This window comes from Boleophthalmus pectinirostris, unplaced genomic scaffold, assembly GCF_026225935.1.
Source record: "Boleophthalmus pectinirostris isolate CB_2022bp ecotype Guang Dong unplaced genomic scaffold, ASM2622593v1 HiC_scaffold_14, whole genome shotgun sequence".
NCBI lineage: Eukaryota > Metazoa > Chordata > Actinopteri > Gobiiformes > Gobiidae > Boleophthalmus > Boleophthalmus pectinirostris.
The window spans coordinates 13,791,226-13,808,361 of record NW_026571047.1 but is presented as its reverse complement, the minus strand read 5'-3'; the positions used below and the strand labels follow the sequence as shown (position 1 = coordinate 13,808,361).

General features: G+C 41.6%; 3 protein-coding genes across 5 annotated transcripts; 1 reads left to right on the top strand and 2 right to left on the bottom strand.

The window, feature by feature from the left end:
- Positions 1–308: 308 nt before the first annotated feature.
- On the top strand, positions 309–7,426 carry atxn2l (ataxin 2-like). 2 transcript variants are annotated; one of them, XM_020936700.2, is made up of 22 exons: positions 309–1,008; positions 1,791–1,830; positions 1,952–2,008; positions 2,087–2,158; positions 2,267–2,426; positions 2,517–2,638; positions 2,871–2,962; positions 3,057–3,299; positions 3,399–3,832; positions 3,915–4,001; positions 4,082–4,195; positions 4,286–4,366; positions 4,443–4,504; positions 4,610–4,929; positions 5,018–5,087; positions 5,157–5,294; positions 5,380–5,443; positions 5,536–5,856; positions 5,923–6,032; positions 6,221–6,394; positions 6,491–6,659; positions 6,744–7,426. In XM_020936700.2, the coding sequence occupies exons 1-22, from the start codon at positions 884–886 to the stop codon at positions 6,791–6,793; spliced, it is 3,105 nt and encodes a 1,034-aa protein (XP_020792359.1). In that variant the 5' UTR covers positions 309–883; the 3' UTR covers positions 6,794–7,426. The 2 variants fall into 2 exon arrangements, with proteins under 2 accessions (XP_020792359.1, XP_055006157.1); XM_055150182.1 differs by lacking the exon at positions 309–1,008 and adding an exon at positions 1,191–1,340.
- Positions 7,427–7,431: 5 nt separating this feature from the next.
- On the bottom strand, positions 7,432–11,091 carry LOC110171022 (ADP-ribosylhydrolase ARH1-like). 2 transcript variants are annotated; one of them, XM_020936704.2, is made up of 8 exons: positions 10,704–11,091; positions 10,293–10,410; positions 10,050–10,158; positions 9,554–9,652; positions 9,379–9,484; positions 8,829–9,095; positions 8,546–8,760; positions 7,432–7,818 (listed from the first exon to the last, which is right to left on the bottom strand). In XM_020936704.2, the coding sequence occupies exons 1-8, from the start codon at positions 10,709–10,711 to the stop codon at positions 7,670–7,672; spliced, it is 1,071 nt and encodes a 356-aa protein (XP_020792363.1). In that variant the 5' UTR covers positions 10,712–11,091; the 3' UTR covers positions 7,432–7,669. The 2 variants fall into 2 exon arrangements, with proteins under 2 accessions (XP_020792363.1, XP_055006161.1); XM_055150186.1 differs by having other exon boundaries at positions 10,293–11,091.
- A 720-nt stretch (positions 11,092–11,811) lies between these two features.
- Positions 11,812–16,250, bottom strand: LOC110170987 (ADP-ribosylhydrolase ARH1-like). Its single transcript, XM_020936667.2, has 8 exons — positions 15,958–16,250; positions 15,176–15,290; positions 15,001–15,109; positions 14,722–14,820; positions 14,522–14,627; positions 13,840–14,106; positions 13,339–13,553; positions 11,812–12,814 (listed from the first exon to the last, which is right to left on the bottom strand). Exons 1-8 carry the CDS (start codon positions 15,990–15,992, stop codon positions 12,588–12,590), a joined length of 1,173 nt encoding a protein of 390 aa, XP_020792326.1. The 5' UTR covers positions 15,993–16,250; the 3' UTR covers positions 11,812–12,587.
- Positions 16,251–17,136: the final 886 nt, after the last annotated feature.

Here is a 17,136-nt window from a genome sequence, read left to right as displayed (position 1 = left end):
GTAGATGAACAACATATTAAATAAATATACTCTAACAAATGAAGTTTGTTTTACTTTTATTTCGTCCCCAAACAAATGCAGTTGATTTTGCTTCGTATGCCACGTGTACTGGCCGGCCGCATCAAGTTAGTCCATTTTGATTATACGTATAACATATAAATGTCATTGTAAGTTTACAGACTTGTGTCACGGTGATTTTTGAGTGCATGAGGACGATGGGGGCATTGAGGAGTGGGTCAAAGGCGGACGTGAACGCCCCCTCCCCCTTCTGCCTTGTGCCGGTTGGCAGTGTGCAACGCGCGGATTGAGTCAAGCAAACCTACCGAGAGGTGGTGTTGACCGACCGCAGCAGGTTTTCTACAAGAAACCTTAAAGCTAAAACTTTGTTAAGTTAACAAACAGCAACTATAGGAAGTTAGTTTTTAAAAGAGCAGCCACGGACATCAGAATCAAGGCAACACGACAGGCCGAGGAAAGTAAATTCATGAGATCTAGCGCCTGGAGAGAGAGTAAGGATCAAAGCTAATGCTAATACGGATAAGCTAGCTGAAGCTACTGCTAAATATTATACTGAAACTTGCATTTTTTGCATGATTTTTATTAGCCCTTGTCTGACAGAGCAATAACCGGAATAGACTTTTGAGTCGCTTAATCAAGACGAGTGTTGCGTTTATATAAATCTCTGGGTTTTGCTTTTGCATTTTAGGCCACAGGCGACCCATATTGAGGTTGCAGCATTAGCTTTAGCATCAATGTTAGTGGGTTGACGCCGGCTCAGTTGTAAATCCGTATATCGAACTCTGCGAGAACCTACAGAAACTTCTTATCGGTGATTAGTTGGTGTTAAATAGGTTAGCTTAAAGTTGTTGCTTTCTAAGCATCAATGCTAAAACAACAACAGACTCCTGGTTCAGGCGGGAGAAAGACATCAAACGGAACCACAAATCCGGCTGGGATGTCTACCCCTGTCAGCGGCGGCAACAGTGGCAACAGGACGCCCGCAGGGAGGTAAGCAACTCTGGATTCCTCTCGTAAAACAGTTCGGGGATTGTCTGGTGACCCGGAGGCCTACCGGTTAGACGCTTTGCGCTCAGTGGGCGTGGTTGTCAAAATGACTTTACGCTGAACCAATGAGATTGAGTTTATTTGATTGACAACGAAAAAGAACCAATAACCGAGAGATACTAGGCTGATAACAAATACAAGAGGTGGACTCGTGTAGCAAATGCTAAAGTACCGAGAGCGTAAATAAACGGCATTTGAAGTTAATTCTTCTATTGAGTGCTGGGAAACACGATTATGGCAAACAAAAACAGAAGCAGTCCTCCTCTACATCGTAGGTAAGATCTGACTTTTATGTGAGATCTGTGTTTGTATAACACACTGTCTCGTTTGGTCTTTATCTAAGACGGGCCGTGTTTACCAAGCTCTTGTGAGTCCGCTCGGGCTTTGTTTTGAAACCTGTTATAGACGAGGACCTTTCCACTGCTAATAAACCAATAACGACAACATGATACATTTAATGCAGTGTGTTACTCGATGCCCATCATATTTGTTCAGATTTTATTTGTTTTACGTACACGTTTGTTTACGTTTTTGCTGAACACGTGTGTTCCCAATGAAGTAACTAATTTTTGTGAAGTATGGATTTCGCACAAGTTGATGTAAACAAAACTCTTATATAAATAGATAGAAAACACTGGTTTGTTAAACAGGCTGTAAAACAAGTTCTTCTTCTTCAAGTACCTCTATTTCAAAGCTGACAAACACGTTTACTTTGTCTCCTGCAGGAACAGAAATTCAGCAAAACCTTCCTTTCAGTCATCTTCTGTAAGTACATAATTTATTGAACGATAATAATTCGTAACATAAAAGTGATACATTTTCATAACAGTGCAGCATATCTAATGCATTGTCTGAATGTTTGTGACCTTTTTTTCCTAATAAATAGGGATTTGAGGGTGTTTACAACAATGCCAGAATGCTTCATTTTCTCACAGCTGTTGTGGTGAGTCTGAAAACATTTTATCTAAAAATACGCATTTCTAAATTCAGATTTCACTGGAACTCCTAATTTGTTTCACAGGGCTCCACTTGTGACATTAGGGTCAAGAATGGCAGTGTGTTTGAAGGCATTTTCAAAACCCTTAGTTCTCGAGTGAGTAACACTTTGATGACATGCTATTGCTATGTTAGTTTGCCTTGGGCAGGTTTCACTGTATCAATTTACAGTACTGTAAATATGTTATATTGTACTTGACTTCAGTGTGAGCTAGCGGTGGATGCTGTACATAAACGCTCAGAAGACGAAGGTTCCACATCTGCTCCTCCTCGAAGAGAAGACATCACTGATACCATGATCTTCAGCCCTCAAGACCTGGTCACAATGATTTGCAGAGATGTGGACCTCAACTATGCTACACGAGGTGCACACAATTCAAGCAATTACCTATTTATAATGTTGGGATTAGTGATTTATTTATTTTTTTTTAACAATCGTTGCATTTGTGTTGTAGATACCTTCACAGATACTGCTATTAGTTCCACTCGTGTCAATGGAGAGCACAAAGAAAAGGTGTTACAAAGATGGGACGCTGGGGACAATAATGGAGAGAGTTACGACCTTGAAAACGATACTGTGAGTGCACACAAAACTCTATAATATGTTTATCCACAGCTGGGTATAAATCCTACTAAGATTTTGCTGGAGAATCTGTTGAGAATAGGCAATAAAAAATGCAAATAAATAAAATTGTGTTCAGCATAGTTTATACATCTGAAATATTAGGTTTGCAATATTTATTAGTAAATGTAAACATTAACATCAAACACGCTGACACATTTAATCTATTGATCTATTTTTCACACAGTCTAATGGATGGGACGCCAACGAGATGTTTCGTTACAACGAAGTAAAGTATGGAGTCACATCAACGTATGATTCCAGCCTCTCAATGTATACGTAAGTTCTATTTACATGATTCTTAATTTTCTTTTTTGTAAGAAAAAAAAGAAAGTTTGTCAGATACCGGTAATAAGTTTGTATTGGCTGTTAGTGTTCCTCTAGAAAGAGGGAACTCTGAGGTTTTTCGTCAAAGAGAGGCCCGCGCTGCTCGCCTCGCCAGTGAGATTGAGTCCAGTCCTCAGTATCGTCATCGTGTCAACCTCGAAAACGATGAAGGAAAGAGCGAGGAAGACAAGTACAGCTCTGTAGTGAGAGAGGGCAATGACCGGGAGAGGGGTCGAGAGAGCCCCCGAGAGCGTGAACGGGGCAGAGACAGTCCTGGCGCAAGTAGCAGGTATTACTTTGTTTTTTATTATTGTTAATTATTTCTACAACATGCACATGTAATGTATACCAAATAAGTCTACAAAGCACTGAGGTGTTTGTCAAACAGAGAGGGCAAGTACATCCCATTGCACCAGCGCCAGAGGGAAATGAACCGTGATCGGGACAGAGCTGGTGGACCGCCATCTCATCGTGGAGGTTACAGAAACACCCCTCCTTCCTCTTCATCCTCTTCTCCCAGACCCCCATTACCTTCAGCCACCGGCCCTCAGCCTGGCACCTCCCCGTCAGAGAGGAGTAGCCCTTTGTCAGGCCGCAGTGGGGCCTATGCGCCGCACCATCCTCAGGGTAGTCCCAGCCCAGGCCCTGGCTCTGGACCTGCCAGTCCTTACACTCCTGCTTCACCCGGAGGACCTGCACCCTCCACACCCACTCCTGCAGCCCCCTCCCCGGCCAGCCCTCCTGCCCCCCACACAAACACAGTTCCTCATTCCCACTCACTTCCTCACTCACTGTCGGACGCTGGCCGGCCTGTCAATGGAGGTAAGGGCCTAAATATGTGTCAACAGTGGCTGAGTTTAAGAATTTTAATCAGTTGTATAATAAATTTATTTTATTCCTTCAGTGTCTGCTAGAACCTCTCCTAAAGCCCAAAGACCTTTACAGTCCAGTCGATCAGTTCGCCCTTCAAATTCACATTCTCAGTCCACAGGTACAGGCCTCTCTCTGTGCAGCCTCTATCTTTTTTAATATTAATCCACTAAAAGTTCTTTTACATTTGTGCTTTTGTAGCTTCTCGCTCTCCTAAGTCAGGATCCTCACAGGACACACCTTATTTAGACACCTCGTCTGTCTCATTGCCTGCCCAGAAGACATCAGGTCCCGCTCCTCTCTTTCCTGTAGATGGTATGTAATTATTCTGATTAAAACAATGACTTGTTAATTATGTAAAACAAACTTAATAGTTGAAATTTAACAATGCATTTGTCTGTGCAGTGAATGAGATCCTTTGTGCAGCTGCAAAGGAACGCTCTGCTGAAAGTCCAAGCAGTACAGATGAGAGCAAAAGTACAAAAGGTTTGCATTTAAGAAAATTTTTTTTTTTAATTCTATCAACCTCTTTGTCAAATATTATTTTTTTTATTTCTTTCAGCTCCATCGGTTCAACAGAGGTCACAAATTGAAGAGCTGCGCAAATTCGGCAAAGAATTTCGGGTAAGAGCAAGCACTTCATGTAGTGCTTGTCTTATTAGACTGAATGTATACTATATAATATATGTATTTTTCTTGTCTTATTCTAAACTTTTTTTTCCCTCATAGCTACAAGCAAGTGGCAGCAGCTCTCCTGGTTCACCTGCCACAGCGACCCCTCCAACTGTGACTGATGTTGGTCAATCCAGCACAGGAAAATCTCAACCGGACACACCCACCGAAACCAAATCTCAGACTCCTGCATCCCAGCCACAACCACAAGCTTCTCCGGTCCCAGTTGAAGAACCTAAAGACACTGCTGCTACTCCTGGCACCACAACAATGACCACCGGCTCTGACAGGCAATCACCAGCCACTCCTCAGCCCGCCAGGACCCCAGGAAGTGATGAGAACAGGTCTGACCCAGAGCGCGCAGATGGAGTGACTGAGTAAGTCTAATTATCACGCTACTTCTCAAAATACCACACATTGCTCTTACTGTAAAATGAATAATACATTTTTCTCTTAATATTTTAGTCAAGTAAAGAAGTCCACGTTAAATCCCAATGCTAAGGAGTTCAACCCTATTAAAACACAAATGCCCATGGTAGGTATCTTGACAATGAAAAAAAGCTAAAAAATGATCTTGCGTTCAAATAAAATGTCTGCATTTCAGACAAAACCAAACACTGCACCAACGCCTCCTCGGCCCACACCCCCAAGTCCTGGGTTCCTACCACACCCTGCTCCAGGACAAGGACAACTGTACAACCCACCCTACCTCTCCTACGTCTCTCAGATTCACTCTGTACCGGTACGTCCATGAAGTTTCCTGAAGACAACATACACACAAATCACAATGCACTTATTTAACGAGTCAACATCGATCTGTTTTACAGGCACCACAAATGTATCAGTACACTATGTCAACAGTCAACCAAGGGAAATACCCTAGGGCCAAAGGTAATATGCACTTTTTCTAGTAATGTTTTATGTGTTGAAAAAAAAAAAGTCTTCTACTTCTTTGCCTCATATTTCTTAATAATGGTGTCCAGGCTCAGTTGTGGCACCACGTTCAGATCACACAGGGTCCGCAACTCCCCTAATCCAGCCTGCTTCAGCCGCAGGGGCTCCTCTGGTGGCATCTCCATACCCTCAGTCCTACCTTCAGTACAACCCACAGCAGTACGGGCAGCAGCAGGTCATCCAGACCATGTCGCCCTACGCGAGTCAGCACATGTACCCCATGTTACAAGGAGGAGCCCGCATGATTGGGCAAGGTGGAGGTCCACACGCACAAGCCTTGGGCCCGCCTGGTGCCCCACAGTTCCCTACGCAAGGAGAGGGTCCTCAGGGTCCACAGCAAGGCATTTATGGTGTGTAGGATAAAGTAACGTCTTTGTTTTTAATTATTTTGGCTAACACATTTTATCTCTGTGAAGCTCCACAGTCCTTTCCTCACCATTCAGGTCCAGTGCATCAGCCTCAGCCCTCTAGTACCCCAACAGGAAACCAGGCCCCACCACAACATGCTGCACCCAGCCCTGGACAGGTACAACAATGGAAAAACTGCTGTGCTGTATGGGTTGTTGACATCTCAGTGCTGGATTGTAGTAGAAAGCAATTGAAGCCTTTATTAAAAACATTCTTTTAGCCTAATTTAGTACCACTCAGCTGGGCAGTAAACTGTGGCTTAGGTGCTACTACTGCATCTTTATGTTCTTCTTGTATTAATTTCAGAATGCCCAGTCAGGTCCTCAGCCCCAGTCCCTATACCACTCCGGCCCTCTCTCAGCACCCACTCCTCCCAACATGCCACCGGGTCACACATCTCCACAAGGATCCTACCCCATTCAGGGTTATAGCATTCACCAAGGCATCCCTCCCACATACCCTCTGGGCCAGATAGCACAGGTATAATGATTCATTCTTTTGAATTAACCATGTTTGCTTTCTGTGTATACAAAATACAGCTGTTTTTCCAAATACTGACACCACTTTGTTGTTCAGGCACATGTACAAGGAGCCATGTCTGGTCCTCATCATTCTGGCAGCCATGGTCAGCCTCAGTTAGTAATGTTGCCTCCTCCTCAGCAAGGCCCTGGTGCAGTGCCTCAGCACCCACAGCATGGACCCCAACAGGGAGCACCCCAACATTTCTACATACAACATCCACAAGGTAAGAGGGAAACTACTTACCAAATAAGAACATTAGAGCATCAGTGTTTCATAAAATACCTAATAATGTTTTCTTTTCTCACAGCAATGCAGGTACAGACACACGCACCTCAGTTTCATCCACCTGGAAACTGAAACCTCTTCCAACCCCACCAAAATTGTCCCTGGAATGAACCCTGACAACCCCCCTCTGCCCGCTGGATGTGAGGCAAGACCAAGCACCGACTCGTACTAAACCAGTATGACAGGACAGTACCAAGGAGAGAGGAGGATCCCTTATCAAGCACCTTATTGTTCTGCTGTAACATTTCTTCAGTCCAAATGTCAATTTCACGAAAGGATCAACCTTTCTGATGCTAATGAAGAAGATGGCAGACAACAACATCCTGCTCTCCTCTCCAATTCCCCCTTTGAGAAGCATGAGGCACATTGGTGAGCTGACCACACGGAGACGTAAAAACACAGAAGGACGCTTTATCTTCCAACCTGTTTTTAAGAACCAAGAAAATAAAAAATGGAGGCACTCTACAATACATAAGAAAGGATTTGAAGAGGAGAGGGGATTTTTAGCATTTTTTAAATTAGTTCTGTAGTTATAAACCGCCCCGTGACCCCTCTCTGTAGGAAATTTAAAATAAAACGGACAAGACAAAAAAAAAAACAAAAAAAAAAACAAAAAAATACAATGACAAAAAATAAAGTTTAACTCAACTACATTTTTTTGTTTTTTACTTGTTAACTGTCTCTGGTACTAGTTAACACTCATTTGTTCACAATTGCAATCTGACATTCATCAGGTGATAATTATGTAGTCTGGCAAAACAAAGTAATTAACCTCCCTAGAGATTTCCCACATTCTCATTATATTGGAGTGCAACCTGTGTATTATCGTAAGTGGTCACTAGGGGGACCTCTAATGACAGTGGCACGAGCATTGTCTGGGTCACGGTGTGTTTGGCACACATCATTTGGCTTGGTTTAGTAGTATGCGTAACCCTTAATGTGACTGTCTCAGTGTGACAGGGCATACAGCTGCTCCCCGCATTTCTCCAGTCGGTCCCTGTACTCCAGATTGGCATAATTTCCTTCTGGGACCCCCTTTGTGCCGTATAGGGCGCCCCAACAGCAGCAGGCAATCACAGCTGTGCTATCACTGTCACCTACAAATGAAATCATTAAAAACTTACTAGAGGTCATACAACAACATGAACATATGTAAGGAAATAGGCTATATAATGTTATCATTCTAAGTAGCTGATATAATATTTCTGAATGTAGTAGCCCACTTTAATCATGATCTACCCAAAACTTGACTAAATGAAAGGGGCTGTACCTGATATCAAACCATGTGTCTGAGTTTGCTTGAACTTTTAGCCCTTCCCACTTAGTCCTTTCTGCCATTGTGATATTGCACTATTGCAAAGGAACAACTGGGATTGTATAATGCAATTGTTTCATTATAGTTCTCCAATCTATGCCGTCTATTTACTTTTGTTACTCTTGAAAATGCATCTTGACAGGATCAACTGTCAGGTGTGTCAGACAGTTGGTTTACAATGATTTTATGTAACCCTGATTGACTGAAAAATCTTAGCCCTGTCCATAACTTCTATATTAGTAATATATTACCCAAGAAAAAGCTATGTAAAATTAATAGATTATTTTACAGTCTCATTTTTTTCTTCTTTAGCGTGCATGTATGTATTGTATGGTAAATACAATGCATGATGTATGAACCATTAATTATGCAGCAACAAGAATAAATTAAAACCAGGTACAGGCCCTTTTATCTGCAAGCAATGAGACCCAATGTTGTAAGAGCCACTTAAGTAAAGCCTTTAAAAAAAAAAAAATCAATGTGAACTGTGGTAAAGATGTGTTTCTTACCACCATGAAAAGCTGCCCTATTCATAAGCTCCTCCCAATCTGCTCCTGCCCCCAGTAAGGCGTCGTATGCAATCATTGGAGCATCATGACCACTGCGTCCTGCCCATCCTTGCAAACTAAAGCTCTTGTAGGCTTCATCTCTCTCAGCCGGACCATATGCATCAGGCCAAATCACAGGGCCCACTCCATTCGACAGTCCACGCAGATCAAGGTACCTGTGGAAAGTGTAAACATAGATAACATCAAACACTGAATCACATTAGTCCAAACCCACAGGTCTTACCACTGCCACTTCTCACTAAAGTAGTCCCAGTCTCTCAGTGTCTCTTCCACAGCAAACTCTCGGCCCTGAACAAAGCTCTTGGCGATTGGACAGGCTTCGTTGATCAGGCCTAAACCCCAAGTCGTGATCGGTCGTCTCTGAACGGCGTATGCTGTAAACAGGGCAGAAGTAACAGCCCCCAAGAAGCCCGTGGGGTGAGGGTGGGTCATTCTGCCTGTCTCTACGGCAACCGCCACCAATGACAACAGCTGGTCGGGTCTGGAATACCTGTTGAGTATTGACAGCATGCATGCCAACATGGTCAACAAAAGAAATGTGAATGTGATGTGTTTTAATTACATTCTTGAATATTTGCAAGGTGTTCATTAATGAATGTTGATATAGCTTTTTAATTATAGGTGTTTGGTGTAGAAGCTCATTAGCTCCTTGTGACAGGGATTTGACTTGACCCAAAATAACTGAAATAATAATGAAGTAAAATAATGTAATATTAGGAATTAGAACTCAAAATAAACAACAATTTCACACAGGAATAATTTGTTAAGCTTACCGTAATCCAATACACATGGATCTCATTGCCGCTCCACAGCCTGTCCCATCAGGGTTATAGGCCACTCGGTATCCACCTTCCTCCCCCGGCTTCAGCTGAGATACCCCTGAATAAAATACAATTATTTTATTACATATTTAATAGTTTTGATTTTCCATAAGACTGATATCCTTACCAAGGATGCTAGACGGTCCTGGTTTCCTCCCATCCATGTCCTTCATCCCCTCCACGTACCGAGCAGCCACATCGTGCAGCACCTCCTCTCCTACTTTACCTGCAAACAGTGAAATTATGCAACTGTTCACAGCGTTTTGTATGCCCAATATAGATCAGGCCATCACTGGACAAATGTTAGGTTTTTGATTAATGGTAAAAGAATGTTTTGTTTATAATTATTTCCACAAATATAAGCTTTCTAATGTATATTCTAAGTATAATGTTCTGTTTTGATGTGGGCTGCTTGGATTTTGTAAACAACTCAAATGTGTAAAACTAAAAGACAAAGCATAGTAAATTCTTTAAGCTTTCAACAAAGCCAATATAACCATAAACTTTAATCTTTTTGCTGATTATAGAAGTGCCTAGAGCTCAAATTTAAGTTATTTCAATTTTTGTCACAAGGAAGAACCTTTTGGATTGGCAGGTAGCCTAACCCGGGATTTTGCCCTCACCAGTTGCTAAACCTTCAGCGGTGGCGAGGTGTAGAACAGTGTCATCACTCACAGGCCAGTCTGGGAGCTCAGCATTGATGTTCTTCAATCCACCAAGCGCCTTCAACTCCTAAAAAGACAAATGGACGGCTTCAAGCATCTCATAAAGGTATTCAAATACAGGGGACATCTATCCTGCGTTCACATCTAGGAGCCCTCATGACTGCGGTGGGCTGTCCTGACCATAGACTGTATGGTCCTGACCTGGTGGATGGCAGGTCCAGACTCGTTGTACTCCCATAGCTGGTTTCTATATCCCAGAGCATCCCCGGCGCCGCTCAGCAACATGGCGGCTTTGTAGTGTTCCACTGAGGCAGGTGTGCTGGGAAAACAAAATTTTTTACCAAGAACACTTTTCATAATCATATTTCTTTGACCTAAGGTTGCACATAAAGGTTACGCTATCTACATAGTTGTGCATAGTAATGGAAAATCCTTGACAGCTGTCAGAGAAAAAGTTGAATTGGAGAAATGTAGGCAAGCCCTTCGATGATATAAAGATGACCTAAAAAGACCCAGTGTTTCACTTGTTTAGTGATTGCTGTCTTGAGTCTTCTTTGAAAACATCTGCAACTTGCTATGTGGCTACAACCAACCCCGCAGACTGCTGCTCACCGGTTCATCGCGGCGCGCCTGTCCCTTAAACCAGCTCCTCCAAGCGGCTACAGGCTTTAGTGGACCCCGGTGCTTTGGCACGATTAGACTCTGACGTAGCCTCACTTCGCACACAGTGTGGGACAGTGTGGTGCAGTTTGGTCAGTCATACGCGAGACTCGGTACACCCGAAGAAATGAGGGTTATAAAAAGCAGCAGTGTGGGGCCCCCTAGCCCCACACTGCCTCCCCCGCTTGAGCCCACAAATCACATGAAAACTAAATAACGTAAAACAATAACTCTAGATTAATTAAACAATCATTGACTTTGGTTCATGAATAACCCCGACCAGATCTTCAAGTGCTTTAGAGTTTTGTTTTTAAATCTCTCTCTCTCTCTCTCTCTCTCTCTCTCTCTCTCTCTCTCTCTCTCTCTCTCTCTCTCTCTCTCTCTCTCTCTCTCTCTCTCTCTCTCTCTCTCTCTCTCTCTCTCTCTCTCTCTCTCTCTCTCTCTCTCTCTCTCTCTACCTTTTATTTTACTAACTTAACACTGACAAACTGCTTAATATGCTCAAGAAACTGACTTTAGTCCCATGTGGAAATGTTACGTCAAACCACTCCCCATGTTTTTGAAAATAGGATGATAAAGGATGCATAGCAGCAAATAAAAAGAAAAAGAATTGTTGTGGCCATACTGGCTTGTCAAAGCCTGATCTTGTCAGATCTCAGAAGCTAAGTAAGGCCAGGCCTGGTTTGTACTTGGACGGGAGACCACTGGAAATTCCAGGTGCCAGAGTGGGACGCAAGTGGCAAAAACTGTTGTTGTGTCCTTGGGCCAAACACTTCACCCACATCGCCTAGTATGAAAGTGGTGTGTGCGTAAATGATGGTGGTGGTTGGAGGGGCCGATGGTGCAGATTGGCAGCCTCGCTTCCACCAGTCTGCCACAGGGCAGATGTGGCTACAATAGTAGCTTACCACTACTGGGTGCTGAGTGAATGAATAATGACCTGTAAAGCACTTTGGGTATCTTGAAAGGCGCTATATAAATGCAATGATTAATTAATAATAATTATTTAATAATTAAAGAAAAAAGAAAGTCACCATATTTATGTTAAAATGATGTAACATTTGTATACAGTTGTAAAACTTTAGTCTTTTATTGCATTAATTTTACATTTGATTCAATACCGCATTTAATTTAAAGCATAGAAATCTTCAAATAAAGCAATTACTTCTCAGCGGATGCCCTGCAGTAATAATAATGTGGAATTTGTTCCACCTAGTTAATAATTATGTGCACTGGTCAGATACAGTAGCAAGGTCTTCAGGAGTCCATTGTGTTTGAATAACAAGACAATGTAAACAAATTTTGAGAAATATATAAAGAAAATATAGTGGGTCTTAAACTGTGATACATGCACCATCTTTGAATCATCTTGCATAGTTTGGTTCTGTCCTTACATAAAGTTTGGATGACACACAGGCCTTTTAGCATGTTCTCACTGACATGTCCATGTCTGTCACACAACGCGAGCCTCCTATGCTACCTTTATTTTGCCTAATAAACCAATAACAAATGCATGAAAAAAAGTTGAATACTGGAATAACCTTCCTCAACAACTTATGCTGATACACAATCATCTTGCTTTTAAAAAAAACATCTCAAGAAAAGAATGCTAAGCAAGCATTGTGGTTAACTTATGTATATGCGTGTTCTGCCTATTCCTCTTATGATAGCAGTTGCTGTTATAAATTGATTTTTACTGTAATTTGCTGTTGTACAGTCAATATGTTATGCCTTCAATGAGAGTGGACCCCAGGCAGAATGGTCTGTGCACTTGCAGAGACTAATGGGGATCCTTTAAAAACAATACACAACGTGCTAAACTTGAAGAGTACTCTGTTATTGTTCAACAGTCACAAACTCATTTTGGCTCATACACATCTCCTGTGCACTGGAATTGTGTTGTGGAAATGTGAAACCGTGTGAAAGGGCATACAGCTGCTCCCCACATTTCTCCAGTCTGTCCCTGTACTCCAGGTTGGCATAATTTCCTTCTGGGACTCCATTTGTGCCGTATAAGACGCCCCAACAGCAGCAGGCAATCACAGCCGTACTATCGCTGTCACCTATAAACAGAAATAAGAAATAGTTCACTTACATATCTTGTAATAAACACTTTTTGTATTTGCAGACAACATATAGACTCTATTTAACCTGGGCTGACAATGCCTTTGGAGTCTAGATTATAGAAACAGATTTTGCTCAAGTGAACATGTATTAGGAATGGTCGATATGTAAATTTTTTTTTACATTTTTATTTTATTTTATTTAAAAATGTAATAAAAATACATAAGTATATGAAAAATGGGTTTCACTTTTAATCATTGCCAGCTAAGACAAAAAACAGTAACATTTCTGTCTTTAGAGTCTGAACTCTTTTACTGACAGGATTTGCTAGTAGACCTCTCAGTTAAAAAAAAAAACAAGCATATCATATATATTGCATCAGTATATATAATATATATTGACAGTCTGAAGCGACTAAATCATGTTCTTGATAAAAAAGATAGATTGCTGAATTACCCAGTCCTAACCTAAGTAGTAAGCATAAAGGTCAATAGAAGGTTTCAAGCTATGCAAACTAACTTACCACCATGAAAAGCTGCCCTGTTCATAAGCTCCTCCCAGTCCGCTCCTGCCCCCAGTAAGGCGTCGTATGCGATCATTGGAGCATCATGACCACTGCTTCCTCCCCAGCCACTGAAACTAAAGCTCTTGTAGGCTTTATCTCTCTCAGCAGGACCATATGCATCAGGCCAAATCACAGGGCCCACCCCATTCGACAGCCCACGCAAATCCAAGTAGCTGTGGAGAAATTATTCATGTTATGACATTCATGTTAGACTACACATTTTACAAGTAGTAGTAGCACATAGTAAAGTGTATTTAACTCACTGCTTCTTCCTGTATTTTTGTACATTTTGTCTAAATTCTTTTCACGAACTGTTTCTTAAATGATGTAAACTATGCTAAATATTTACCACAGGTTCTAAGCCACCACACCAAGTAAACAGAACATGAAAACCTGTCATACGCATTTTAAAGTACAGTAGAATGAAAGTGGACCTAAAGTCATTACTGAGCTCCTTACCTCTGCCACTTCTCAATAAAGTAGTTCCAGTCTCTCTCTGTCTCTTTCACAGCAAAGTCTGCTCTCCTCACATAGGTCTTTGCAACTGGACAGGCTTCATTGAGGAGTCCTACCCCCCAGGACTCCATGGGTCTCCTCTGAACGGCATATGCTGTAAACAGGGCCGCAGCTACACTCCCCAGGAACCCTGTGGGGTGAGGGTGGGTCATCCTGCCTGTTTCCACGGCAACCACCACTAAAGTTTCCAACTCCTTTGGCTTTGGATACCTGAAGAGTACTCTGTTATTGTCATTGAACTTCATTGGTATACATTATAACATTAACACAAGCAGCAACTGTTTTTTGCCCCATTTAACCTACATCAACCTACTCAGTATACTAGCAGAGTAGATGAGACTTGGAACTAGATATTCCTTTTTTTTTTAGGGGTAATCCTTGCGTTCCTCTGGCAGAGGTAGATGCAGTGTCTATGGTTGCAGGTTGATTGAATTACATATTACATATTTCATCTTTCATAGCAGAGTAGGTTGTTTTTTTGGTTTAGGCCGTTTTGCAAGCTGACCAAAAAACACATAATGACTTTCCATCCAGATTTGTATGCTTGCTCTGAACTTCAGTGACTTGTTTTTGTCTATAACTCAAATAGACTCATGATTACAAATAGTACTGTCCTACCACTCACCTCAAACCAATGCACATGGCTCTCATGGCAGCTCCACATCCCCCTGATCTTGGGCAGTAGGGCACCCGGTAACCCCCTTTTTTTCCAGGCCTGAGTTTAGACACACCTAAAAAAAACACACACATCAGACTTTATCAAAAAACATACATACATACATACATATATAATATTATAATATATATAATCATTTATTTTCTCACTATTGACAGTGGTTCCTCCTGGTGCCCTGTCTTTCATATCATGCATTCCTTTTTTATATAGAGCAGCCACTTCGTGCAGCAGAGCCTCTCCTTCCTTTCCTGGTGACAACATGTAGAAATTTTAAATGAATCATAATGACACATTTCAGAGTAAATAGATCACTATGTTAGTTGATGAGTCTTATCCATATGACAATGACTACATGATCAATGCAATCAATGCCTTGTCTATTAAGAAAAAATCTTGTCAAAATGATAAAATTGATACTTTGATCTCACCTGTTGCTAAAGCTTCAGCTGTTGCAAGATGTAAAATTGTATCATCGCTCAAAGGCCAGCCTGGGAGCTTGGCCTTGATTTTCTTCAGACCACCCATCTGTTTCAGCTCCTAAAACATCTGCAATGTCAGCATCTTCCACAAACTGTCAATAGATCTGTTCAAAATGGTACTAACCTTGAGAATGTCTGGTCCAGAGAAATTGAACTCCCACTCACCCCCTTTGTATCCCAGAGCATCACCAACACCACTCAGCAACATTGCCGCCTTGTAGTACTCCATTGCGACAGAGCTGGCGTCACCGAAAACACAGACAGACATTATAAAGTGAATGTTAATAATTAGTTAAGGCAAAAGGAACAAGGAACGACACAATATCTAACATAAGATAAGATAAGAGTGTGGTTTGGAAATTAAGGCCTTTCCATTTCAGACTTCCCTTTTTACATTATTATTTTCTCATTTTAGTACAAAAAAAATTACTTAATTTATTTTCCTGGTCAGTAATGCATGTGTATAATGAAAATATTTCAACTTTGATACAAGTTAGTTAATTGTATACCCTATGGAGGTCAAACTGAATCGAACACTCCCCCATAATACAATAAGGCAAAGTGCAGTATTGAGTGATGGTATAAAACTATCAAACACTATTATAGGGTTCCCTAACCTTCAGGTTCAAACTCCCCACTGTTATCTTACGGGTTTTCTTTTACATGCAGTATTGTGTTGACACAGTAACCCCTGAAAATTTCGTTTTAATCAGTACAAGTTTAAAATCAAATAAAATAAATGGCCTATCTCACAAAACATATTTATAACGTAACTTCTCTAGCCTATTATAGCCCAGACAAATAAAACTTAAGATAACATCATTTTACTTGGCCTACCATCAAAATTGACATGTATTCTAATAACCTACATACATTTTTACTATGATTAGCTGTGGGAGTCCATACCTGTGCGTCCGCGCGCTTTCACTGATGCGTTGCATTTAGAAGAGTCTCTCCAACAATCTATTCCTGCTTTAAAACCATAAATTGTTAAACGAGAGACGAGTAGGCGAGTCACGGTTGGACTTCCTTGTTCCTTGTTTCGCAGGAAGCTGGATCAAAGTCCCATCTTACAAAATAGCGTAGCTACATGTTATGAGCAATGTTGCATATTTTATGATCAGATTTAAAGGTAAAATATTCCAATTTAAAATGACCAAGTAGACTTGAGACAGGATCTGTGTAGGCCTGACAGACCTCATTTTAAGTAAATATCATTGCCGACCTTTGTAATGACTGACATTATCCACTAGATGCCACTAAAATCATCATCTGACCAACAACTGAACTGCGTTTAATCGTTTTTAACAACATTGAAACTTGGTTCAATTTGATTATTTGGTTCAAACATGTCTCTGAACAGGGGCATCGGTTGTCAAATTCTTTCGGGCATTTCTCATCAGTTCCCACAGTTCTCAGGCTCTTCCTCAGAACACTTGACACACACCTCATTGAATCATTGGCCCTCGCCACTAACAAAGTTAGGGGCGAGGGGTATTGTTTTTCGCCGGTTTCTTACGCTCTATTATTGGCCCTCGCCACTAACAAAGTTAGGGGCGAGGGGTATTGTTCTTCGTCGGTTTCTTTTTTTATTTTTATTTTTTATTCCCTTTTCCGACCAAATGATCGCATTTTTGACCCCCTGAACATGGACGAAAAGTCCCCAAACCGGGGTCCAGATCGATCGGCCCGGCGAAAAATTCGATAAAATGGGCATCGCAACAATGACCCGAGTGACCCGACTCAACAGCGCCACCTAGAATTCGACCCCTATGGGACTAGGGACAAACAAAGTTTGTCGCAGGGAAACGAAATTCGGGACAGTGATAGAGAACAATGAGACAAGCCAAAAGATGAATTGGAGCCATGGATCTATTAAAATAACTGGATACAGTATTGCTAGCTTGTAGCTGCCTCCAGTTGACGTAGTGGTCACTCACAGGAACTTCAGCAGAAAAAATCCCCTGGGCCGAGACAAGATTTTTCTCATAGAGCGCAATGTAATCACAAACTGCTCGTGTTCGTCTGACAGATCACCTACCGTTTTCAAAAATGTTGGATTTGCTGGCGATTTTTACCTATTTT

Coding starts and splice junctions, on each gene's coding strand:
- LOC110170987 (XM_020936667.2), bottom strand. CDS start 15,992: ATGCAACGCATCAGTGAAAGCGCGCGGACGCACAG. Junction 14,821..15,000: donor AGCTGAAGCTTTAGCAACAG/GTGAGATCAAAG, acceptor TGTTGTCACCAG/GAAAGGAAGGAGAGGCTCTG. Junction 12,815..13,338: donor CAGGGCAGCTTTTCATGGTG/GTAAGTTAGTTT, acceptor TTCTGTTTATAG/GTGACAGCGATAGTACGGCT.
- atxn2l (XM_020936700.2), top strand. CDS start 884: ATGCTAAAACAACAACAGACTCCTGGTTCAGGCGGGAGAAAGACATCA. Junction 4,002..4,081: donor TTCACATTCTCAGTCCACAG/GTACAGGCCTCT, acceptor GTGCTTTTGTAG/CTTCTCGCTCTCCTAAGTCA. Junction 4,196..4,285: donor TCCTCTCTTTCCTGTAGATG/GTATGTAATTAT, acceptor TTGTCTGTGCAG/TGAATGAGATCCTTTGTGCA.
- LOC110171022 (XM_055150186.1), bottom strand. CDS start 10,454: ATGATTATGAAAAGTGTTCTTGGTAAAAAATTTTGTTTTCCCAGCACA. Junction 9,096..9,378: donor TCCATGTGTATTGGATTACG/GTAAGCTTAACA, acceptor AATACTCAACAG/GTATTCCAGACCCGACCAGC. Junction 8,761..8,828: donor TTTAGTGAGAAGTGGCAGTG/GTAAGACCTGTG, acceptor CACTTTCCACAG/GTACCTTGATCTGCGTGGAC.